Source organism: Myxine glutinosa, chromosome 7 (assembly GCF_964187855.1).
Source record: "Myxine glutinosa chromosome 7, kmMyxGlut1.1, whole genome shotgun sequence".
Taxonomy (NCBI): domain Eukaryota; kingdom Metazoa; phylum Chordata; class Myxini; order Myxiniformes; family Myxinidae; genus Myxine; species Myxine glutinosa.
The window spans coordinates 9,887,296-9,914,653 of NC_136267.1; the positions used below are offsets into that span (position 1 = coordinate 9,887,296).

Below are 27,358 nucleotides of genomic sequence, written 5' to 3' on the forward strand. Positions count from 1 at the left end.
GCGCCCGGCGGCAATATTGGATTTATGCAAATTACCAGAGTTGCCCAAACTTGAAATTTGGGCAACCGAGCTGAATTTGTTCTAGGACCCCATGGGAGTACAAATCAACGAAAAAAGTTCATTGGATAGAACATTTCTAGGTTGGGTATTGAGTACATAGGAACGTCAAATCGACTATTACTTTAGAACCGACTTATTACTTACTTATTACTTATCGAATCGGCTTATTACTTTGAATAATCCTCTCCAAGAAGTTCTGTCACTCAAGCTTTTGGGTCTCACTATCTGCCATGATCTTTCCTGGGAAAACCACATTTCCAAGCTGGCCTCCAACGCCAGTCGCCGACTGGGCATCCTCCGTCATGCGAAGTCCTTCCTTGGCACACCTGAGCTTCTCACCACATACAAGGCTTTCATCCGCAGCTCAATGGAGTACTGCTCTCCCCTCTGGGCTTGTGCTCCTGCCTCACACCTAGCTCGTCTTCACGCTGTTGAAACCAAAGCATTCAGAATCATTGGAATCTCCCGCGATGATGCTATCTCCGAGGGCCTTTCACTTACTCACCGCAGGCAGGTTGGTGGTCTTTCCGTCTTCTACCGACTCCTCTCCAGCCTTGCTCCCCCAGCTCTCTCTGGGCTCTGTCCCCCAAATATTCCTACAGGTCGCACAAGATCTCCCTGCAACCCTCTTATGGTTAAACTGCCAAAATCAAGACTCTCTGCTCACCTTCACTCCTTCATTCCTCTTTTCTCCCGCCTCTGGAACAAACTCCCTCACTCTCTTCAATCCCACTCCTCCCTCCAGGTCTTTAAAACGGCTGTTTACCACCATCTCATCTTCCCCAATCCAAAACCTAGATCTTTTCTACCCCCGCTAATTTCACCCCAAATCCACTTTTTGAGGTGCCGACTTCTTTCCTGGAAGTCCTTGGTGTCCTTGCGTTTTATACCTATCCTGCCCCCTCCCCCGCAGGCCCTCTCCCTCCCACACATCTCCCGATGTCCCTGCTCTCAAATGTTGTGTTTGTGTGCTTCCTCCCCTTATCTCCCCATCTTGTCGACCGCTCCCCTTTTTATATACTTTGTTTGCTTGTTTGTTTGATTTGTTTGTTTGATAAATGTTAGCTCTTTCACGAGCCTCGACTCTGTATAAAATAAAAAAAAACAAAAATAAAAAACAGACAAAAAACAAAAACAAACAGTGAACCTTTTATTATATGATCAGGAAATATTTTATGATCTAATCAGTGAACATTTTATGATATAATGAGTGAAAATGTGATTACATGAGTGAATATTTTATTATATAATCAGTGAATATTTTGTAATATAATCGGTGAACCTTTTATTATATAATAAGTGAATATTTTATGATATAATCATTGAACATTTTATGATATAATGAGTGAAAATGTGATTACATGAGTGAATATTTTATTATATAATCAGAAAGAGCAAAAGGGGTAAAAAGTGTCCAAATGGTCTTAAAAGTCAATAGATCTGAAAAGTGTTGAAGAAGGTGTATATGTCTCAAAAGGGTCGAAATGGGTATGAAATGGTCCCCCCCCCTCCCCCCCAAAGCCCTCTCCCTCCCACAGATCTCTCGATGTCTCCATGTCTCTCGGTCCCTGCTCTCAAATGTTGTGTTTGTGTCCTTCCCCCTCTCTCCCCATCTTGTCTACCGCTCCCGATGTTATTTGTTTTATGTGTCTGTTTGTCTTTCGGTGTGATTAATGTTCGCTCTTTCACGAGCCTCGATCTTGTATACAAAAAAAAAAAAAGTGAATATTTTGTAATATAATCGGTGAACCTTTTATTATATAATAAGTGAATATTTTATGATATAATCATTGAACATTTTATGATATAATGAGTGAAAATGTTATTACATAATGAGTGAATATTTTATTATATAATCGGTTAACATTTTGTAATATAATCGGTGAACCTTTTATTATATAATAAGTGAATATTTTATTATATAATCAGTGATCATTTTATTACATAATCGGTGAACATTTTATTATATAATCGGTGAACATTTTATTATATTGTTACGGATCTCGGGGGTCGGCTCTCCCCTTATCAAGGGGGGGTTAATCCCCTTGTCCTTTTAGCTGGCCATCCCGAGTCCTGGGAAGTTATAACGTTCCTTCCGGTCGGTGGTAAGTAGGGTTGTTGGTCGAGTCTTAGTCCAATTACCTAAGTACTACCACCGGCCGTAAAGCAAGGAGATAACTCCCGCCCGAACCACAGCGTTAATGGACACGCCGAGCGAAGCAAGCCGCTATTCGGGCCGTTAACAATGACTAGACCCGATTGTAGCGGTTCCTCATCATGCCACAGGAACTCAATTGAGAAAAGATGAAAGCGAAGGGATTAAGGCGAAACCAGAAAGAACAGGTGAATTTATTACAAACAAAAAGAGAGGAAAGGAAAGAATGTACAAGAAAGTAAGAAGAAGAAGAAGCAGGACACAGGGCAGTCTTAACAACAGTCTTAACTTAGGACCCCAGACAAACATACACACTCACATGGGGATTGTAGCTGGTAGGGTGGAAGGTCCAGGTAGATGGGGTCCAGGCTCCAGTCCAGGCTCCGGTTCCGCAGGCGAAAACCCGGCAGGCAGCTCTGCGTATCGGTGTAACGCGACCGGACCTTACTTATAGCAGGGGGGAGGCTGGTGTCCTGTACGTGTGCGCTCCTGGACAAGTTCGTTAATAAGCGCGTCTCCAACCAAAGTCCTTTTGCAATGCACTCTCCCGACCAAGTCCAACCAGCGCTCTCTCATCAAAAGAAGTCCGTGTGCGCAGTCCGTTAATAGCGCCACTCTCGCATGAGTCCTCTTTAATGAGCGCCGCTGAATAAGTCCTGTGAAAGGGCTTTGCGTTCGCGCTTATATCATGCGCCACGCGATCACTACGCGCTTCACAAAGCCATGCCTGTCGGTGATGTTACATCAGCCCTTGTTGGCTGGTGAGGGCTTACCGGCCACGCCTTTGACGGCTGGTTGACAGGCCACACCCTCTTCCTGGCATTCCGCCCCCTTTTTCCTCTGGCCTGACCGCATGGTTTATGGCGGCTTGAGCGAGCGCTAAGGTGGCTGTTGCTGGAAGAGGCGCGTAATGGCGTCGCTGGGAGAGAGAGGTTGGCAAAATGGACGGAAGGGCCTACTCCTTATTTGATTGATGCAACATAGATTCAACTATTGGAAACACGGCCTTATCTAAAACACATAATAATGAAATAACTAAGTTCCTATGGTGGCCTACATGTTGCTTGTGCACTAACTAGGGGTGCAGCCTTTAACTTTTTAATAATGGGATATTTACAAGTAATTGTTTACACAAGTGTGGGTTCTAAAACCGCAACACTGCACCCTCCATTTTTCCAGGCTCGGCCCGAGCCGAAAAAAAAGGAACTATCTTTTAAATTAGTGTGACACTTAGGTTGGTTACCCTCTACTTTTAACCTCACCCTGAGTGCGACAGTTTTAACACTAGATATGTCCCACCTGCTGCGTTGCATCCTACCTAACTGACTCACGCCCACAATTAACCGAATTACGGAATGGTCTTCAAATTACACATAAAGCCGGTGGGGAGCATTATTTACAGTACACGACTAATTATTTACACTGCAACCCAGGACCTGTCTTTTGTGGGAAAAGAAGAATGATTTGAAAAGAGGAAATGCCATTGCCATGCACTGCACCAATACACCATACCATATCTACCCATAAAATGCACCATAAAGAGAAAATGCACAAAAAGCACCATCCATGAAAAAAAATGCACCAAAAGCACCAGCACCAAAACATTTCAAAATTAATAAATGATGTCTGATGTCTTTTCTGCTGGGCCGATGTATCTTGCTTGATCTTCATCTTCTTACTTGATGTTATTTTATTATTAATACAAAGGGCACACACCACGTCCGCTTTTTATTATTGATATGGCCAGCAGGGCCAACTCAGGTGGTCCACTGTTGGGCATGGATGCCACGTAAAACAGTGGTCCGCAAGGCAGATCCACCAACCACCAATGGGTCCAAAGGCAATGGCACCAAAGGCAGACCCACCAATGGGTCCAACCCACCGCTGGCAACAATGGGCGGTCCCAGCAGAGGTTCCAGGCCACAGAACGTGTGGTCCATAAGTGGTGCCAGGCCACAGAACGTGTGGTCCATAAGTGGTGCCTGGCCACAGAACGTGTGGTCCATATGGTGCATCAGTGCAGGCAGGAGGCAGCAAGGGTGCGGGCGCACAACTGCAGACACCTGCACACCCCCCTCGGGCACAAAATAACATGGTCCATGAGTGGGGAAGGAAGACAAGCAGAGGTTAGCAGGGGGAAAGGGCGCAAGGGTACACATCAAAACAAGGTAATGTAAGATGAGGGGCGTGGGAGAGCGAGCCGAGAAAGCTCGTCCGTAGCGTTCGTCCCCCCCATGTCACCTACTCTATCCTTGCCCCTACCCCGTATTTACACGATTTACAAATTCGTCGCTACCGTCTTGTCTTTCCCATTCCCTCTAATTCCAAATTCGTTCCCAATCCCTCCCAAGAAGGAAGAGATGGAATCACAAACAATGTCTCCCCCACGTCATGATGTGTCTTTCATTCTCAAAAATCGTTTACAAAATCTTGTGTGGAGTCTTATCACCTAGGTGAGTGGATGCGGATGGTGCGAAGAGATTTTCTCCTATCTATCTTCTAAATGACATTAACTCTCTTTACTCTACCCGGGGTCTTTGCCTGCCAATCCATTGGCCACTTTACACTATGCGGTTCTAAAAACCGAATTCCAATTGACCGGTCTGTGGTGTTCTTCAATTTGGGGTCTCACTCCCCCGATTTTTCTCCCCGTGCCCTCGCACAATTTCGGGGCTGGGTCATGTGGCTTACCAGCAGGTCCGCTCACCTGCACACCTCCGCCACTGTAGTTGCCATCCTAGCTTACCTAGCTCCTCACCCTAACCTGGGGAAGGCCCTCTGGCTCCCTTACCCCTCTAATGCCCCCTCTGGCATCGGGCTACCCGGGTCCTCTCTTGGGATCCACGGGCCCCACTGAACTCTATTACCTGGCTCCCAGAGCCTACCTGCGGCCTCACCTGGCCGACAGACTACCAGTGGCGGAGTGCCCATTTAACCATTCTCACTAACAGGCCACACGCCCAGCCATTTCACTTTACTCATGCACCAATCCAAGCAGTACTCTGCTACTTTCCGCACCACAGATGCCAATATCCAACCAAAATTTACCTACTCCCTCTACCTAACTTTAAACTACCCTCCCGGGGTACTTGTGAAGGGGTCCATCCTTTCCCCATTCACTCCTTCGCACCATGCACTCCACTTCACTCATTCCACACTCCCACTCCACACCATTCATTCCATACCATTTATTCCATACTACTCTCCACTTGCACACCATGCAAGCCAATCACTCAACACATTACACTTGTACACACGACTCTGCTCATACAGTTTTACACACACAATCTTTCACGAGCATTGCCTCTCGATTCCTCATTTCACCAGCACGACCAGGAACTTCCATACGCAATACCTCATTTCATCATGCTCACCACAAAGATTCTCATACACACAGCATCAATTAAGCTATGTACTCCCTTCTAATACTAGTGCTCCCCGTCATCCCTTATACTACGCACATCCCACGTCATTATCAACCAACTACTCTACTCTACGTCCCCACTACAGGTACAATGTCACTACTTAAATCTCGGTCACCTATAGTCATTTCTAGATCCCTATACATTATCCTAACCCTCCTGGGCTAGTTTGTACTGCCACCCCATAAACCTATAGCTCCCCTGCCCAAAAGGATGTGAGGGGTGGAAGGGCTACCATCCCTCTACATCACTATCACCATTACTATCACTATTACCAATCGTCCACTACTCTGAGCCTCTCGGGGTGGAAATACATTCTTACTGCTCGGCTTCGAAAAGCCGGCAATGCATACGGTGGTCTGTCTCCTGTAGGTTGGGTCCGTCCGGCACCCTCGATTCTGGGGAGGAGGTTTTGTCGGACCGAGATTCCAGGGTCCATCTTGGCACGGACCCTTGCGGTCTCCGGCCCGATGACCCAACCTCGCCCGGTCAGAGCACCGCCCCCGCTAGGGGGCGAAGGTCCGACCTGGCCTTTCTCCCCCGGAATCGCGCCGCTCGCCGCTATGGCGCCGCACCGACCATACAGGGCGGAGCCCGGCCCGAATCGTGCACGGCACTCCTTGCAGGAGCGACGCGGCAACGGTCCCCGCCGGCCCCCGCAGCCCACAAAGCGCACCACGCCCCGAGAGCTCGCGTCGGCTATACGTCGGCCTAACCGCTGCCCCGGTCAGCATCGATGCTCCATTCGCATGCCCACACCACGCGTTCTTTTTCTCACTCGCACATCCCATGCACTCCGTGCAATCTATTACTGCACTCGCTCGTGCATTCTCTTCCGCTCCACACTCCGTTAACACACATCCCCGCACACACCCTGGCGCTCACACTACTCGCACACCCCGTTACATCCTCTGTAACAATCACGGGTGTGCACTTCATTGCACACCCACTCAGCGCACCCTTACCCACGGGTGTGCACTCTTTTGCACACCCAATAACGCGCTCTGGTGTGCTCTCCCGCACACTCACCACAACCAACTCAGGTGTGCATCCTCGCACCCGCTCCTCATCAATCTCACTCGCTGTATCACCCTCACTCTCACTCCCGTACTCTGTTTCACACATACACTCCGCCGTGCATTCTCCCTCGCACTCTGTAATGCACTCGCGCTCCGGCGCCATTCGCACACGCGCGCTATTTTCTCTCGTACATCTCACTTTTACACCGCACAAAGGACCTTCCACGAACGCCCGGGTGCCGTCTGGATCCCAAGCACGCGAAAAATCCTCTTGCGCCAAACCTTTTCGCGCCATATACAGCCCGGCTCACCTTTGGGATCCTCTTCTCCACACGCACCTTCAAATCTTTATAAGGATTAGCAAGTACGGAATCATGATGTGAACACGGACTTTGAGTGCAGTCCATTTCTTCCCTCGATTTAATTTCTATCTCTGCCGTCTCTTGAATCCCAATTTCGACTATTTCTTTCATTTCAATCTCTTTCCTCGACGACCGCTGGCGCTAATAAAATAAAATTCTCTACTTCGGCGGTCGCCGGCTTCCCCATACCCCGGGTCGCGATTTCTATCCCGGTCCACCCGGCTGTGCTTTGCTCCAGCTCGCTTAACCCGCGCTTCTCAAGCCGCGTTACCTCGTCGCGTACCCCCGCAACCTTTCCGCCCGATCTGCGGTCTATGTCTCTCTCCATCTGCTCTATCTGGCCACCCACTCTGTTTCCAAACCCCATTAACCCGTCCTCCATTCCTTCCATTTGGTTCTCCTGGGTGGCCATTCTGTTTTCCAACCCCGTTATCCCTTCGTTCATTTGGCTACTCTCGTCCTCCAATTGGGCCCTGAATTTACTTTCTAACCCCCCAATTTGGCTTCCCATCTCATTTCTCAATCCGCCAATGTGGTTGCCCATATCATTTCTCAATCCGCCAATTTGGATGCCCATATCATTTCTCAACCCCCCAATTTGGCTTCCCAATTGCTCAATTTGGTTTCCCAATCCCATTTGCATGGCTGCCTGCAGCTGCGCAATGAGGTCCTGGATATTCATCCATCCCACTTGCGCAGCGGGCGCGGCCCTCGTCGCCATGTGCGAGGCGCCGCCATTTTGTGCGCCTGCAACCCCCACTACCGCACCTTCCATTCCCTCTTCCATTACTCCCACTTCTTCCCTGGGGTCCTGGGTTGACTCTAACTCCTCTCTATTACTCCCTCGTTTTCCCCCACCGGCATCCGATCGCCTTGGTTATCCATGGCATGATTTAATTTGGTTCTTTTAATAAAAATTTCGGCCGCTCGAAATTTTGACCAAATCTTTTTTAACAGATGAGAAAATTTGGTTCGGGCCCCAAATCCCACTCCCAGACACCAATTGTTACGGCCAATAGCACAATTGGTGTCCAAAATCTTGTCGAAAAAATTTAGTCCCAGGTTCCAAATCCCACTGCATCTTGCGAGATCTTGGAGACGACGTGACGGATTTTCGAAGCTCCACACGGTCTCCACGTTTTCAAAGTTGTCATTATTCACAATTGTATTTTGTTGAAACTATATTTATCTTTCAGTGTGTGAACCTATAGTGTGCCCCTTGGAAGTTTCTCGGTGTTTATCTTTCATAAATTAATCGTTTCTGTTTTCTGCGTGTGAGGCCTTGCAGCCTCAGGCTTCCCCCGTTGAAGTTTCTTCCTTCCTTCGCTGTTTTTGCTAGGTTTTTTGGTTTTTTGATTTTCCCTTCTCCCCCAAACTTCACTGAACATCTACTCTTTGTCTAACGTTGTAACCCCCACCCCCCCCCAAAAACAAACAAAAATTTTTTTCCCCTTTCTCCTCGTGTGCTTTTGTCCCATCATGCGCCTCTGTCCATGTGCGCTGTCCCTCCCCGCCCCCATTATCCCCTTGCCTTCCACCTTTTGCCCTGTTCAAGTGACTCGTGGTTGTCCCTCTAGGCTCCCTCTCCCCATTGGTATTTTTGTGAATATAAGATTGTTCTTCACGGTTCTGTTTAAATATGTTTAAACTTTCCCCTTCAGTGTTTTATTCCGTGGTTTATTACAACACGCTGTTTTTCTTCCTATTTAAAAGGCTCCTTTCAATTTCCTCTTCAACTCATTCCATTTCAAAAAAATATTCAATCTCTTCTAATTCTTTGTCACTACATGCTCTAAATTCTCATTCATTCCACCCCTCCTCCATCGTTCTTAAACGGATCGCTAACTTGAAAATCACAACAAACCCAATTTGTTATAAATGTTCGTCTTTGATTAATCATCCACTTTCTAAACTCCCCCCTTGCCCCTCCCCTCCAAATCTCCCCCCTTGCCCCTCCCCTCCAAATCTCCCCCCTTGCCCCTCCCCACCAAATCTCCCTCCTTGCCCCTCCCCTCCTAAACTCCCCCCTTGGCCCTCCCCTCCTAAACTCCCCCCTTGCCCTTCCCCTCCTAAACTCCCCCCTTGCCCCTCCCATTCAAAACTCCCCCCAAACCCCTCCCCTTCATATCTCCACCCCAACCATCCCTCCCAAATTCTCCCTCCGCCCACCTCCTTCTCAAAGCTGCCTCCTCCCCACTTCGTCTCCCTTCTATCTCATACCTCCACCTCCCCCAACCTTCTACTTTCCTCTGCCCCCCCCCCCCCACTCAAACAACCCCTCACTGTGCCTCATCCCATCACCATCAAACCTTTCGTCCTCCTCATCCTTCCCTTTCTTGTAACTCTTCTGTAATCTCTGACACACTATCAACTGCTCTTCCTACCTCCCCCTCCCATCCTTCATCTGACCCTGCTCCTCCCCTCCCCTGTCCTGCACCCGATGCTCCCCCTCTCTCCTCATTAACGGTATGGACCTCAAACATCCGGGGCCTTTGCTCAAACCTGATTGATCTCTCCATTTAGGTTGCTTCTGACAAACCAGACTTAATCTGCTTAACAGAAACTTTCCTCCTTCAAGATGTCTCTGATTCCTTAATATCTCTCCCTGGTTACTCCCTCCTCCAGTAGGATAGACCTGAGCCTCGCCCTGGTGGTGGGGTGGCTATCTTTATCAAAAACTCTCTTCCTCACTCTCCTTGCACTGCTCTCTCTCCACCCCACCCCCAGGAGTACCTCTGGCTACGGCTTCCTCTCCGCTCCCACCTTTTGTTCAAATGTGTTCTGTACCGTCCTCCAAACAGTGATGATTCCATTTACATTTCGCTGTCGGACAACATGGACCAACTTCTATCAACTCATCCAAACTCTCTCTTCCTCATATGTGGCGACTTCAACTGTCATCATGCCAGCTGGCTGGGTGTGGGTTCATCTCTCACCAGCCATGGCACCTCAGCAAAGGACTTCTGCGACTCATTGGGACTGACACAATCTGTCAATTTCCCGACCCGGATCTCAGTCAATGGAGTATCTTCTCTTCTGGACTTGGTTATGACTAAATTCCCTGCAAATGTCTGCTGCTCTTCTTCTGCTCCAATCGGTTCTTCTGATCATGTGCTTGTTAAAGTGGACATCTCTCTGGCCATTCTCAGAGAGCCTCCTCAGCGCCGACGAGTCTGGCATTTCACTCAGGCTGACTGGCACGGTCTGCAAGCAGCCATCAATCATCTGGACTGGTCTCCCATCTCTACTGCCTCTGACATCAATTCTTCCTGGGAATTCTTCCAAAGCAAACTGCTCTCTCTCATGCACAGATTTATCCCATCTCGTCTTCAGTTGTCTTACCCTTCCTCCCGTCCATGGCACACTGAATCTTGTGGTGAGGCAGTTGCGCTGAAACAACTTGCCTTTGCCTCTTGGAAGGCAAATCCAACGAAAGGCAATCTCAGTTCCTTCCACCAAGCTCGGAACAAGTGTGTGTCTTCCCTCAGGAGTGTCAGGAAGCACTATCTCTCCACACTCAAGATTGAACTCTCAAACCTGTCTCCTTCCTCCACATCCTGGTGGCATCTGGTCAAATCCGTTTCTGGTGTTTGTTCCCCCTCCATCCCCTCCCTTACCTCAAATGGCTCCACAGTTGACACCGCACGTGACAAAGCCGAATGCCTCAACTCTGTGTTTGCCTCAAAATCTTGTGTCCCAAACCCATCTCTCTCTCTTCCCACCTTTCCCAGTCGAACCCAACTGCTCCTGGACTCTGTGTCCTTCTCTCCTGAAAAGGTGGACAAGTTTTTGTCAAACGTCGACTCTGATTCTGCAACTGGACCAGACGGCATCAGCCCACGGGTCCTAAAATCCTGCTCTGCCGCTCTATCTCACCCTCTCTCTGTTCTTTTCACCCTCTCTTTTGCTCACGGTCATCTGCCAGCATCTTGGAAATCAGCAAACATTACCGCTTTACACCAAAAAAGGTGCAAAAACAGATCCCTGCAACTATAGACCAATCAGCCTGCTTCCAATTATCAGCAAAGTCATGGAATCCATCATTGCTTCGGATATCAAATCCTTCCTCTTCTCCAATGGCTTGATCTCTGATCATCAATTTGGATTCAGACCAGGTCATTCTACTCTGGACATATTGCTTCTGCTGTCTCAACAATGGATGGAGGTCCTCAATGCCAAACAGGAAATCAGAGCTGTCTCACTTGACATATCACGTGCCTTCGATACGGTCTGGCACGCAGCTCTGCTCACCAAACTCTCCTCCTATGTTATCCATGGAAATCTCCACTCATGGCTTGGGGACTTCCTCTCTGGTCGTAGGCAACGCGTGGCCCTGAATGGATTTCTCTCATCTCCTCTGCCTGTTTTGGCTGGAGTTCCCCAAGGTAGTGTTCTGGAACCCTGTGCTATTTCTGGTCTTCATCAATGATCTCTCTGACTCTCTGGAAAATCCTCTCTGTCTCTTTGCTGATGACTCCACTATCTGCCGCTCCATTCCTCATCCCTTAGATCGGCAGTCTGCAGCCTCCTCACTCTCTGCAGACCTGGACAAAATCACAGACTGGTCAAACAAGTGGAACATGTCTTTCAATCCTGACAAATCTCACACTCTTACAATGTCACTCGAAAGGACCAACTGGAAAACCCTCCCATCTACTTTCTCAACAATCCTCTCCAAGAAGTTCTGTCGCTCAAGCTTTTGGGTCTCACTATCTGCCATGATCTTTCTTGGGAAAACCACATTTCCAAGCTGGCCTCCAAAGCCAGTCGCCGACTGGGCATCCTCCGTCGTGCGAAGTCCTTCCTTGGCACAGCTGAGCTCCTCACCACATACAAGGCTTTCATCCACAGCTCAATGGAATACTGTTCCCCCCTCTGGGCTGGTGCTCCTCCTCACACCTAGCTCGGCTTCACGCTGTTGAAACCAAAGCTTTCAGAATCATTGGAATCTCCTGCGATGAAGTTAACTCCGAGGGCCTTTCACTCACAGGTTGGTGGTCTTTCTGTCTTCAACCGACTCCTCTCCGGCCTTGCTCCCCCAGCTCTCTCTGTGCTCTGTCCCCCCAATATTCCTTCAGGTTGCACAAGATCTGCCTGCAACCCTCTTATGGTTAAACTGCCAAAATCTAGGCTCTCTGCTCACCTTCACTCTTTCATTCCCCTTTTCTCCCACCTCTGGAACAAACTCCCCCACTCCCTTCAATCCCACCCTCCCTCCAGGTCTTTAAAACAGCTCTTCAACACCATCTCTTATCTTCCCCCATCCAAAACCTTGATATTTTCTACCCCCGCGAATTCACCCCAGAGACTTTTCTTTTTTTTTTTTCTTTTTTTAATTCCAAACTTCTTTCCAGGAAGTCCTTGCAGTGGTCATATGTTTTATACCTCTCCCACCTCCCCCCAATCCCTCCCCCTAAAACATTTCTCCCGATGTCCCTGCTCTCAAATGTTGTGTTTGTGTCCTTCCCCCTCTCTCCCCATCTTGTCTACCGCTCCCCTTATTTTTTGTGTTTTATGTGTCGGTTTGACTTGTTGTGTGATTAATGTTAGCTCTTTCCCGAGCCTCGATCTTGTATACAAAAAAAGAGAATTTTTTAAAAAGCCCGAAACACCACGAAGACCCAAAACACCACGAAGACCCAAAACACCCCGAAGACCCCAAAAGACCCAAAGACCCTTAAAGACCAAGAAGAACCAAAAGACCCTTAAGACCCAAAAGACCCTGGAGACGCCAAAGACCCAAAAGCCCCTGAAGACACCAAGCTCGGAACAAGTGTGTGTCTACCCTCAGGAGTGCCAGGAAGCACTATCTCTCCTCACTCAAGAATGAACTCTCAAACCTGTCTCCTTCCTCCAAATCCTGGTGGCGTCTGGTCAAATCCGTTTCTGGTGTTTGTTCCCCCTCCATCCCCTCCCTTACCTCAAATGGCCACACAGTTGACATCGCACGTGACAAAGCCGAATGCCTCAACTCTGTGTTCGCCTCGAAATCCTTAGTCCCAAACCCATCTCTCTCTGTTCCCACCTTTCCCAGTCGAACCCAACTGCTCCTGGACTCTGTGTCCTTCTCTCCTGACAAGGTGGAGGAGTTTTTGTCAAACCTCGACTCTGATTCTGCAACTGGACCAGACGGCATCAGCCCACGGGTCCTACAATCCTGCTCTGCCGCTCTATCTCACCCTCTCTCTGTTCTTTTCACCCTATCTTTTGCTCAAGGTCATCTGCCAGCATCCTGGAAATCAGCTAACATTACCGCTTTACACAAAAAAGGTGCAAAAACAGATCCTTGCAACTACAGACCAATCAGCCTGCTCCCAATTATCAGCAAAGTCATGGAATCCATCATTGCTTCGGATATGAAATCTTTCCTCTTCTCCAATGGCTTGATCTCTGATCATCAATTTGGTTTCAGACCAGGTCACTCTACTCTGGACATGCTGCTTCTGCTGTCTCAACAATGGATGGAGGTCCTCAATGCCAAACAGGAAATCAGAGCTGTCTCCCTTGACATATCAAGGGCCTTTGATACGGTCTGGCACCCAGCTCTGCTCACCAAACTCTCCTCCTATGGTATCCATGGAAATCTCCATGCATGGCTTGCGGACTTCCTCTCTGGTCATAGTCAACGTGTGGCCCTGAATGGATTTCTCTCATCTCCCCTTCCTGTTCAGGCTGGAGTTCCCCAAGGAAGTGTGCTGGGCCCTGTGCTTTTTCTGGTCTTTATCAATGATCTCTCTGACTCTCTGGAAAATCCTCTCTATCTCTTTGCTGATGACTCCACTCTCTGCCGCTCCATTCCTCTTCCCTCAGATCGGCAGTCTGCAGCCTCCTCACTCTCTGAAGACCTGGACAAAATCACAGACTGGTCAAACAAGTGGAATATGTCTTTCAATCCTGCCAAATCTCACTCTCTTACTATGTCTCTCCGAAAAGATCGACTGGACAACCCTCCCATCTACTTTCTCAACAATCCTCTCCAAGAAGTTCTGTCACTCAAGCTTTTGGGTCTCACTATCTGCCATGATCTTTCTTGGGAAAACCACATTTCCAAGCTGGCCTCCAAAGCCAGTCGCCGACTGGGCATCCTCCGTCGTGCGAAGTCCTTCCTCGGCACACCTGAGCTCCTCACCACATACAAGGCTTTCATCCGCAGCTCAATGGAATACTGTTCTCCCCTATGGGCTGGTGCTCCTGCCTCACACCTGGCTCGGCTTCACGCTGTTGAATCCAAAGCTTTCAAAATCATTGGAATCTCCCGCGATGAAGCTATCTCTGAGGGCCTTTCACTCACTCACCGCAGGCAGGTAGGTGGTCTTTCTGTCTTCTACCGACTCCTCTCCGGCCTTGCTCCCCCAGCTCTCTCTGTGCTCTGTCCCCCAAATATTCCTACAGGTCGCACAAGATCTGCCAGCAACCCTCTGATGGTTAAACTGCCGAAATCTCGGCTCTCTGCTCACCTTCACTCTTTCATTCCTCTTTTCTCCCGCCTGTGGAACAAACTCCCACACTCCCTTCAATCCCTCTCCTCCCTCCAGGTCTTTAAAACAGCTGTTCACCACCATCTCTTATCTTCCCCCATCCATAACCTTGAGCTTTTCTACCCCCACTAATTCACCCCAGATCCACCTTGTTTGAAATTCCAACTTATTTCCTGGAAATCCTGGCAGTGTCCATATGTTTATACCTCTCGCACCCCCCCCCCCTTCACATGCCTCCCCCCCCTTCACATGCCTCCCCCCCTTCACATGCCTCCCCCCCAAAGCCCTCTCCCTCCCACAGATCTCTCGATGTCTCCATGTCTCTCGGTCCCTGCTCTCAAATGTTGTGTTTGTGTCCTTCCCCCTCTCTCCCCATCTTGTCTACCGCTCCCGATGTTATTTGTTTTATGTGTCTGTTTGTCTTTCTGTGTGATTAATGTTCGCTCTCTCACGAGCCTCGATCTTGTATACAAAAAAAAAAAAAAAAAAAAAAAAAAAAAAATAAAGACCCAAAAGACCCTGAAGACCCAAAACACCTCAAAGACCCAAAATACCCTTAAAGGCCCAGAGGATACAAAAGACCCTGAAGACCCAAATGCCCCTGAAGACCCAAAACACCATGAATACCCAAAAACACCGAAATGGTCAAAGATGCCTACCCCTCTGAAACGACCGTGGTGAGGCGCGCGGAGCGCGCCAAGTCACGCTAGTAACACTGATGCAGCACTCGTAAATGATTTCTTCTGGAACATGTTTGATAGTGTCCGTTTGTATATTGGAACACAAGAGATTGAAGCGGTTGATTATATCTCTGCTACATCTGAAATGATGAAATTCACACTATATTCGTTTAGTGATGGAATGGGTAAGGGAGCTGTTGAAGGTTTTATTCCTGATATGTCAACAGGAACAACCGCAGACCCTGGTTATTGTCCCCCGTCGCCCCACGGAGCGAAAGGGGGACTATGGGTTTCCTCTCCGTCCGTGCGTGCGTACGTTCACTGCAATATCTTTATAAAAGTAAGCGAAGGACCGAATTCTAATTTGGTGTGTGGGTGCAACTAGGCATATGGAAGAACCCTATTGAAAATTATTTCGCCACGTCAAAATCCATGATGGCTGTCACCATATCTAAACCTTGTGAGCGCGATATCTTGAAAAGTAAATGTCTGAACCTTATGAGCGGAATATCTTGAAAAATAAATGAACTACTAACTTCTAATCCAGTGTGTGGGTGTATCGAGGCATAAGGAAGAACGCTATTGAAAATTGGGTCGCCACGTCAAAATCCAAGATGGCCGCCACCATATATATGTCTGAACCTTGTGAGCGAAATATCTTGAAAAATAAACGAACTACTAACTTCTAATCTGGTGTGTTGGTGTATCTATGCATAAGGAAGAACGCTGTTGAAAATTGGGTCGCCACGTCAAAATCCGAGATGGCCGCCGCCATGTATGTCTGAACCTTGTGAGCGGAATATCTTGAAAAATAGGCGAAGTACCAACTTCTAATCTGGTGTGTGGGTGTATTGAGGCATAAGGAAGAACGCTATTGAAAATTGGGTCGCCACGTCAAAATCCAAGATGACCGCCGCCATGTACGTCTGAACCTTGTGAGCGAAATATCTTGAAAAATAAACGAACTACTCACTTCTATTCTGGTGCGTGACTGTATCTAGGCATAAGGAAGAACGCTATTGAAAATTGGGTCGCCCCGTCAAAATCCAAGATGGCCGCCACCATATATGTCTGAACCTTGTGAGCGAAATATCTTGAAAAATAAACGAACTACTAACTTCTAATCTGGTGTGTTGGTGTGTCTCCAACCCACTCGCAAATATTATCGACTCTTCCATGTTTTCTGCGTCTTCCACTTTGTCAACTCACATCACTTCACCGACGGGGGACCTAGGCGTAACACTTGTAGTCATTGAAAGGAATTGTATAACGATGATACAAAAGCAGAGAATAGTTTTACTGTAGCAGTACCCCTTAAGGGTATATCTCTGAAACTACATACACAATTTCAATGAAACTTCACCACAACTTTCATCACCCGTGACGTACCAATGTTTGTTCAAGCCATTAGAAAAATTGGGGTCTGAGGAGGTATACAGGATAGGGGGTGGGGGGCGGGGGGGGACTATAACTAAATAGGTGTTGCCCCCCAAAATAGGTATTTTTTGTTTGTTTGTTTAAAGTCTTATGATTATGTTAGTATGAATTTATATGCTGCCCTTTATTCGAGAAACCATTCAAATTGGTTTAAAATACCTTTAGTCATTGTAGTATACTGTGATCAACCAGCTGAGCGCCAAGTGTATTGCCCCTATGTTTTTGTTTGAACTACCACCTGTCTATTGTTAATGTGTTTTTTCTCTTACAGGAATGGACCCCCATTGCCCCCACCACATGCTCACCACAGCACTCCTCCCACAGTGCCCATTTTGGACAGGTGTACTGGACCACCAGCACCACTCCTAAGCTATGAGCATGAGAGTAGGAACCATCCAGGTGGTGCAGCACCCCTGTTACCACAGCGTCAAAACTCTCTGTTGCAAAGTATTGGCAAAGGTCCAGCAGCATACCCTCTGTCACCATCACCTGGCTCTCGACCACCTCCGCCTGCACGGGAACCACCACACCTTTCAGGTTTATTTCTCGTATTTTGCCATATTTCTCATAGGGATGATTAAGTGGCCGCTCGTTTGTTCGTTCATTCATTCGTTCGTTCCTGTAGGGGGCGCTGCACCGTAGCTGCCCCCACGTGACACCGGCTCTTTACTCTTCTGTTGTTTCGTCGCTGCTTTGTTTTTTTGATTGGATTTTTTTATTGGTAAATGGAAGATGTTGATTCACGGCCTTCGTAGCTGTCAAAATGGCTTCGAGGTTTTACTGCTGCTGTACATGTTGGGCTGGTATAAGTTCTTCAATTCACGGACATTCTTTCCAAGATGGCGTCATCACGTATACTCGTGAGGCCTTTCTGAACCTGCGTTTGAATGGTGTTGGTTGTGCTACGCATAGGGTTGTGAACTTGGCATTGGAGAATGGTGCTTACAAAATGAAGGAAAAGAAAAAACGAGGATCTCATGGAGGTCTTCGTCAGCGGCTTAAACGCAGACAGCACAAGGTAGCCCTTCCTGTTTTGACTTTGATTAACTCTCACTCTATGAAGAACCAAACTGATGAACTGGATGCCCTCCTGAGGTTTGATTGGTACTATCGGACCTCATATGTGGTGTGTTTCACCGAGACATGGCTTGGTAAAGGGGATGACGTGTCCTTTGATGGATTCGAGATGATCAGGGCCGATAGTCGCGTCATCGGGCAAGGCCAAAGATGGCGGTTTGTGTATGTTGGTGAATTTGAATTGGGCCAAACATTTGACGGTACATGAACGGTCCTGTTCCAATAACGTGGAGATACTGACGGTGTCTTTCCGACTTTGCCACGGGAATTTGGTCAATGCACTATTATTCTGGTGTACGCACCACCGGGGTCGGACTTTAAATGCACATCGGAACGAATCGCAGAAAGTTCTAATGGAGCGACCGCCCGTTCAGTGGATCAATCGATCCTGATTCTTGGGGATTTCAATCGACATGTCCTCGATCAGGAACTCCCTCAGCTCGATCAGTATGTGGATGTTGCTACCTGTGGTAACAGGACGTTGGACAAATGTTAACGGTAACATTGAACATGCTTATGTGGCGAAATGTGCTCCTGCGATTAGACCATAAGGTGGTCCTTGTCCATCTCTCACCTACATACAGACCAAAGGTGGTTCTTGTCCATCTCTTGCCTACGTATAGACCAAAGGTGAAACGAAGGCCAGTTCCTTGCAAGACGTTAAAAGCAGAACGGCGGAGGATAACGAACGTTTGAAGGGCTGTTTCCTATGCACAGACTGGGATGTATTTTTCGACTCTTGTGACGACCCTGATGAACGTACTGAGTCGATCACAGATTATGTGAAGTTCTGTGAGGACCTCGTGACCACAGAGAGAACCATTCGCATGTTTCCCAATAACAAACCTTGGGTTACCACTGAAGTGAAGGAGGTTGTTTGATGAAGAAGAACCATGCATTCCTGAAGAAGGATGACTCCGCCCTCAGGGTGGCGAAGAAAGAATTGTGTCCGACAAGTGTAAACATAGTGGGGCGGCTTAGCCCAAATATTCAAAAGAATTGTGCATTTTGTGAAACAAGCACCAAATTTGGCACAAATGTACATTAATATGTTGCGAACATTTTCAGATATTGGGCCACTTGAAATTCCGTAATTTTTTTTTTCAAATTTTTTCAAATTTCGTAATTTCAAATTTTTCGGGTGACACCGTCACAATTTCGGTCTTCGAGGCCGGCCGATAGGCAAAGTGTGACCGGAAGGGACGAGGTTCTCCTGACCACGTGGCCCTCGATCTGGGAAGCGAGAGGCGTTCCATTAGTGGACGCGCCCCTCACGCCCGACTTTTGGGCGGCCCCGGCAGGCCGTTTGTTTTGACGTTCCGTGACAGGCCCCGCACCCCCACCTCCGGGCCGACCGGAAGCTTGTGCTGAGTACATCATACCTGAACAACTCAGTGAGGCAGAACACAGCAGTGCACACCAGGGTGACCCCTTCAGTGCATAAACCAATTAACCTGTCCACTGCAGGGCATATAGAAATGAAGTTATTTTCTGCATATAATAATAATATAAGTTCAGTTCTATATAACAATTTCTGTTATCACCACTACCACTACAACTACCACTACTACAAGCTTTGTCTGGAATTTTGTGGACTAACAGACAAACAGACATACAGACAAGCTGGGATCAAAACATTACCTCCTTCCACCATTGAGTGTAGAGGTAAACATCATGGAAATTATATCATGCCCTAGATTTAATTCATGCTTACCCGTGTATTTGCTTCACTGGTTCACAAGGTCTTTTGCATACATGTAATTCAGACTCTCGTCTTCATTGCTGACCACACAATGTTCGCAACATATTAATGTACATTTGTGCCAAATTTGGTGCTTGTATCACAAAATGCACAATTCTTTTGAATATTTGGGCTAAGCCGCCCCACTATATCGGCCGGCCTCGAAGACCGAAATTGTGACGGTGTCACCCGAAAAATTTGAAATTACGAAATTTGAAAAAATTTGAAAAAAAAAATTACGGAATTTCAAGTGGCCCAATATCTGAAAATGTTCGCAACATATTAATGTACATTTGTGCCAAATTTGGTGCTTGTATCACAAAATGCACAACAGGTTTGCTATGCTGCTACACTAACAGTCGTACAAGGATAAGATTGAAGAACAACTACACGATGGTGATGCTCGTAACGCTTGGAGGGGACTCAGGCATATGATGGGCATGGATGAGAGGCTCAAGGATGGTACATTGCCCACAAAGGTTCCAGATTCCAAATTTGTGGATGAATTGAGTGACTTTTACGCGAGATTTGATGTTCCAGGAAACCGAGTAAAATGTGAAGCTCTCTGTGAGGATCTAGATACTCGAGCGTGTCCCATACCTGTAATTTGTGAACCTGATGTCGTGAGGTGTTTTAGGGCGTTGAGTACAAGGAAGGCTTGTGGTCCAGATGGAATTAAGTCTTGTATTCTGAAAGAGTTCTGTTTCGAACTTAGTAATGTTTTTACTCGATTGTTTCAGTTACTTTTGGCTACTCATAATGTCCATATTTGTTGGAAAAAGTCCATCATTATTCCCGTGCCAAAAAAGGTTCACCCAAGGCAGCTCAATGATTATAGACCTGTGGCCCTTACCTCCATCTTGTGTAAATGTGTGGAGAAATTGATGGTGAAGTTTATAACATCAGATGTAGCTCACAAATTGGATCCTTGATGGTGAAGTTTAGAACATCAGATGTAACTCCTAAATTGGATCATTGATTGTGAAGTTTATAACATCAGATGTAGCTCCTAAATTGGATCCTTGATGGTGAAGTTTATAACATCAGATGTAGCTCCCAAATTGGATCCTTGATGGTGAAGTTTATAACATCAGATGTAGCTCCCAAATTGGATCCTTGATGGTGAAGTTTAGAACATCAGATGTAGCTCCCAAATTGGATCATTGATGGTGAAGTTTATAACATCAGATGTAGCTCCTAAATTGGATCCCTGATGGTGAAGTTTATAACATCAGATGTAGCTCCCAAATTGGATCCTTGATGGTGAAGTTTAGAACATCAGATGTAGCTCCCAAATTGGATCATTGATGGTGAAGTTTATAACATCAGATGTAGCTCCTAAATTGGATCCTTGATGGTGAAGTTTATAACATCAGATGTAGCTCCCAAATTGGATCCCTGATGGTGAAGTTTAGAACATCAGATGTAGCTCCCAAATTGGATCATTGATGGTGAAGTTTATAACATCAGATGTAGCTCCTAAATTGGATCCTTGATGGTGAAGTTTATAACATCAGATGTAGCTCCCAAATTGGATCCCTGATGGTGAAGTTTAGAACATCAGATGTAGCTCCCAAATTGGATCCTTGATGGTGAAGTTTATAACATCAGATGTAGCTCCCAAATTGGATCCCTGATGGTGACGTTTATAACATCAGATGTAACTCCCAAATTGGGTCCTTGATGGTGAAGTTTAGAACATCAGATGTAGCTCCCAAATTGGATCCCTGATGGTGAAGTTTATAACATCAGATGTAGCTCCCAAATTGGATCCTTTTGCATGCAAAGCAAGACTAGGTGTTAACGATGTCTGGCTCAGTTTGCTTCATCCAATCACAAGACACCTTGACCAGAATGGATCCTATGTTCGTGTTTTATTGATTAATTACTCATCAGCCTTTAACAGGATGTAAACATTTACCCTTCTGAAAGTGTTGAGTGACCTGTGCCTGAACCCTCATATCATACTGTCGTGTCGACCCAGTAGTGAAGACCTCAGGGTGAAGGATGACCAAAAGGAGCTTTAACTCCAAGCTGTCTACCCAACTTGGTAGTAGTGACTTGCGCAGGAAGGTTCGAGGTCTTACCTGATCGGGAACACACGCAGGAGTTATCCGATCCCCACAGAAACAGGGACAGGACAGCAAAGTCCACAATACCAGAAAAGTAATAAGTAATATTAGACAAATAATTATTTAATGAAAATAAATGCAAGATTAATACAAACTAAATAAACGGTGAGGTAAAACTAAATTCTAACTGAGGGACCCTCCATACTGACACAGAGACACGACAAGGGAAGACAAATGAAAAAAAATGCGTTTGTGTGGTGCGTTGTCCGGAACTCAGCCTGCTCCGATGAGGATGACTGTGGAGGGGCCCCGAGTCTCGGTGCGGGAAGCGCACAAGATGGCGTGAATTGCCACATGGCACCGTAGTCGCGAAGCGGCGTCAAAACGTGTCTGGGAGCACCACCGCCCGGGAACACCGTCCTCACCCCAGCCGTTCCACGCTCCACGAGGCCCCGATCAGTCTCCCCGGAGCACACGGCACAAACCCAGCCTTCCTCCAACCCGACCAGAACAAGCCAGAGAGAGAATCCAAGCGTGACCGCTCGCACCGAAAGCCAGGACCAAGAGAGAAAACAATGGCGGTCCCTTCGCTTTTTCCTCTCTGGCGTCCCAATGACATCATTCTTTGGCCAATGGTGCAGCGCCTCTAATATGAACATCTTCATACAATAACACCAACCTACACTGTAAATCTATAACTACCTCTAATATCAACATCTTCATACAATAACACCAACCTTCACTGTAGATCTATAACTACCTCTAATATAAACATATGAGGTAAATGTTGATATCTCTTCTGAGGGGGAAAAAAACAAAAAACAGTTTTAAAGCATTATACGTATCAATCGACACATTTTATGAAACGGGGAAACCTAATACACACTTTGGTGGTTTTAAAATGACAGAATGTCTTTTTTTAGAAAAAAAAAAAGAACATTGAAGACGATGGTGCTAAACAATACACTGCTCTAACGCATAACCACGAGTTTAAACTTCATTTACAAGAAATATGAAAACTATTTTCATATCACAATGTTAACTAGAACGCCACTCAGTAGAGCGCATACTTCCGCCGCTGGTTTAGTTGGAATAATCCATTTTGTTTAACATCCCCTCTCCCCAAAACAATAAATGAAAAAGAAAGAAAGCCCTAACTGTCGGAGAATTTATTTTGATATATCTCGGAATTAGAGGAGAAAAACATCATTTAAGAATAAGAATAAAAGCTTTAATGCAGTAAAACAAAAAATATTTCCCAAAAAAAATTCCTGGATCCGGAATAATATCCTGAGCTTCACCAAAAACTAATCAATTCTTCCTTATCCCAAGCGCAATCATCCCACCAACTTTCATCCAAATCTGTTCAGAACTTTTCCAGATATCTTGTTCACAAATACACGAACATACGAACACACACACACACGGACGGACACGATCGAATGCGTTACTCCCTGGCGGGAGTAATAAACCTGAAAATCGCAGAGCCAGAATTATTTTTTGGTCTGGGAAGCCCATGCGAGGTTTCTTCTTTTTCAGCCTCTCACAACCCTGGGTGAATATGCGATATTAAAAAAAAAAGTTGGAATTTTGCCAAATATGTTTTATTTGTATGTTAATATACCTCAGCCATTGACAAACCTGGAACTAGGTCTTTATAAGTTCATCAAATACTGACACCGCGATTGACATTCGCTGAGCTAAATGTTGATATCTCTTCTGAGGTAAAAACAAACAAACAAACAAACAAAAAACAGTTTTAAAGCATTATACGTATCAAACGATACATTTTATTAAACGGGGAAACCTAATACACACTTTGGTGGTTTTAAAATGACAGAATATGTCTTTATTAGAAAAAAAAAAAGAACATTGAAGACGACTTTGCTAAAAAAAAAAAGACTGCTCTAACGCATAACCACGAGTTTAAACTACATTTACAACAAATATGAAAACTATTTTCATATCACAGTTAAATATAGAATATAGAAGATAAAGTCAAAAAAAATGAGCCCTATCTTCCAATGGTAAAAAATTCCCCCAAAAAATACCTGGATCCGGATTAATATCCTGAGCTTCACCAAAAACTAATCAATTCTTCCTTATCCCAAGGGCAATCATCCCACCGACTTTCATCCAAATCCGTTCAGAACTTTTCCAGATATCTTGTTCACGAACACACACACACACACACACACACACACACACACACACACACACACACACACACACACACACACACACACACACACGGACACGATCGAATGCATTACTCCCTGGCGGGAGTAATAACACCAACCTACACTGTAAATCTAAAACTAACTCCAATATAAACATCTTCATACAATAACACCAACCTACACTGTAAATCTAAAACTACCTCCAATATAAACATCTTCATACAATAACACCAACCTACGCTGTAAATCTAAAACTACCTCCAATATAAACATCTTCATACAATAACACCAACCTAGACTATAAATCTAAAACTACCTCTTATATAAACATCTTTATACAATAACACCAACCTACACTGTAAATCTTTAACTAGCTCTAACATAAACATCTTCATACAATAACACCGACCTACACTGTAAATCTTTAACTAGCTCTAACATAAACATCTTTATACAATAACACCGACCTACACTGTAAATCTGTAGCTACCTCTAATATAAACATCTTTATACAATAACACCAACCTACACTGTAAATCTTTAACTAGCGCTAACATAAACATCTTTATACAATAACACCAACCTGCACTGTAAATCTATAACTACCTCCAATATAAACATCTTTATACAATAACACCAACTTACACTGTAAACCAAAAACTACCTCTAATATAAACATCTTTATACAATCACACCAACCTGCACTGTAAATCTATAACTACCTCCAATATAAACATCTTTATACAATAACACCAACTTACACTGTAAACCAAAAACTACCTCTAATATAAACATCTTTATACAATCACACCAACCTGTACTGTAAATCTATAACTACCTCCAATATAAACATCTTTATACAATCACACCAACCTGCACTATAAATCTATAACTACCTCCAATATAAACATCTTTATACAATAACACCAACCTACACTGTAAATCTGTAGCTACCTCTTATATAAACAACTTTATACAATAACACGAACCTACACTGTAAATCTATAACTACCTTTTATATAAATATCTTTATACAATAACACCAACCTACACTGTAAATCTATAACTACCTCCAATATAAACATCGCTATACAATAACACCAACCTTCACTGTAAATCTATAACTACCTCTTATATAAATATCTTTATACAATAACACCAACCTTCACTGTAAATCTATAACTACCTCTTATATAAATATCTTTATACAATAACACGAACCTATACTGTAAATCTATAACTACCTCCAATATAAACATCGCTATACAATAACACCAACCTACACTGTAAACCTATAACTACCTCTAATATAAACATCTTTATCCAATAACTTCATGATGTCTCTGATTCCTTAGTATCTCTCCCGGGTTACTCCCTCCTCCGGTATGATAGACCTGAGCCTCGTCCTGGAGGTGGGGTTGCTATCTTTATCAAAAACTCTCTTCCTCACTCGCCCTGCACTGCACTCTCTCCACCTCACCCCCAGGAATACCTCTGGCTACGGCTTCCCCTTCGCTCCCACCTCTTGTTCATATGTGTGTTGTACCGTCCACCAAACAGTGATGACTCCATCTACATCTCGCTGTCTGATAATATGGACCAACTTCTGTCTACTCATCCTAACTTAACTCTCTCTTCCTCATATGTGGTGATTTCAATTGTCACCATGCCAGTTGGCTGGGTGTGGGTACCTCTCTCACTAGACATGGCTTCTCAGCAAAGGGCTTCTGCGACTCACTGGGACTGACACAATCTGTCAATTTCCCGACCCGGATCAACGGAGCATCTTCTCTTCTGGACTTGGTTATGACTAACTTCCCTGAAAATGTCTGCTGCTCTTCTTCTGCTCCAATCGGCTCATCTGATCATGTCCTTGTTAAAGTGGACATCTCTGTGACCATTCTCAGGGAGCCTCCTCAGCGTCGACGAGTCTGGCATTTCACTCAGGCCAACTGGCACGGTCTTCAAGCAGCCATCAATCATCTGGACTGGTCTCCCATCTCTACCACCTCTGACATCAACTCATCCTGGGAATTCTTCCAGAGTAAATTGCTCTCCCTCATGCACAGATTTATCCCATCTCGTCTTCAGTTGTCATACCCTTCCTCCCGTCCATGGTACACGGAAGTTTGTGGTAAGGCTGTTGCTCAGAAACAACTTGCCTTCGTCTCCTGGAAAGAAAATCCAATGGAAGGAAATCTCATTTCCTTTCACAAAGCCCGAAACAAGTGTGTGTCCACCCTCAGGAGAGCCAGGAAACAATATCTCTCCGTTCTCAAGACCGAACTCTCTTGTCTGTCTCCCTCGTCCAAATCCTGGTGGCGTCTGGTCAAATCTGTTTCTGGTGTTTGTTCCCCCTCCATCCCCTCCCTTAACTCAAACGGATACACAGCTGACTCCGCACGTGAAAAAGCTGAATGCCTCAACTCTGTGTTTGCCTCTAAATCTTGTGTCCCAAACCCATCCCTCTCTGTACCCACCGTACCCAGTCGTACCCAGCTGCTCCTGGACTCCGTGTCCTTTCCTCCTGACAAGGTGGAAAAGTTTCTGTCAACCCTCGACTCTGATTCTGCAACTGGACCTGACGGCATCAGCCCACGGGTCCTAAAATCCTGTTCTTCCGCTCTTTCACTCCCTCTCTCTGTTCTCTTCACCCTCTCTTTTGCTCAAGGTCAACTGCCATCTGCATGGAAATCAGCCAACATCACCGCTTTGCACAAAAAAGGTGCAAAAACAGATCCTAGCAACTACAGACCAATCAGCCTTCTCCCAATTATCAGCAAAGTCATGGAATCCATCATTGCTTCGGATATGAATTCTTTCCTCTTCTCCAATGGCTTGATCTCTGATCATCAATTTGGTTTCAGACCAGGTCACTCTACTCTGGACATGTTGCTTCTGCTGTCTCAACAATGGATGGAGGTCCTCAATGCCAAACAGGAAATTAGAGCTGTCTCCCTCGACATATCACGTGCCTTCGATACGGTCTGGCACCCCAGACGTGCCATCGACGGCATCCCAGACGTGCCACATGCCATCTCCTAAGCTCTGCTCACCAAACTCTCCTCCTTTGGTATCCATGGAAATCTCCACGCATGGCTGGCGGACTTCCTCTCTCGTCGTAGTCAACATGTGGCCCTGAATGGGTTTCTCTCATCTCCTCTTCCTGTTCAGGCTGGAGTTCCCCAAGGCAGTGTTCTGGGCCCTGTGCTTTTCCTGGTCTTCATCAATGATCTCTCTGACTCTCTTGAAAATCTTCTCTATCTCTTTGCTGATGACTCCACTCTCTGCCGCTCCATTCCTCATCCCTCAGATCGGCAGTCTGCAGCCTCCTCACTCTCTGCAGACCTGGACAAAATCACAGACTGGGCAAAGAAGTGGAACATGTCTTTCAATCCTGACAAATCTCACACTCTTACGATGTCTCTCCAAAAAGACCGACTGGACAACCCTCCCATCTACTTTCTGAATAATCCTAACCAAGAAGTTCTGTCACTTAAGCTTTTGGGTCTCACTATCTGCCATGATCTTTCCTGGGAAAACCACATTTCCAAGCTGACCTCCAAAGCCAGTCGCCGACTGGGCATCCTCCGTCGTGCGAAGTCCTTCCTTGGCACACCTGAGCTCCTCACCACATACAAGGCTTTCATCCGCAGCTCAATGGAATACTGTTCT

At 46.0% G+C, this 27,358-nt stretch overlaps 1 protein-coding gene across 2 annotated transcripts in view; it reads left to right on the plus strand.

Moving 5' to 3' along the window:
- Nucleotides 1–27,358, plus strand: part of LOC137430975 (uncharacterized) — a 183,123-nt gene that overhangs the window by 43,988 nt on the left and 111,777 nt on the right. For both annotated transcript variants that reach the window (XM_068121787.2, XM_068121788.2), the window contains exon 5: nucleotides 16,885–17,150. In XM_068121787.2, the coding sequence (XP_067977888.2) occupies nucleotides 16,885–17,150 (266 nt within the window). The remainder of the gene's footprint in view (nucleotides 1–16,884; nucleotides 17,151–27,358) is intronic.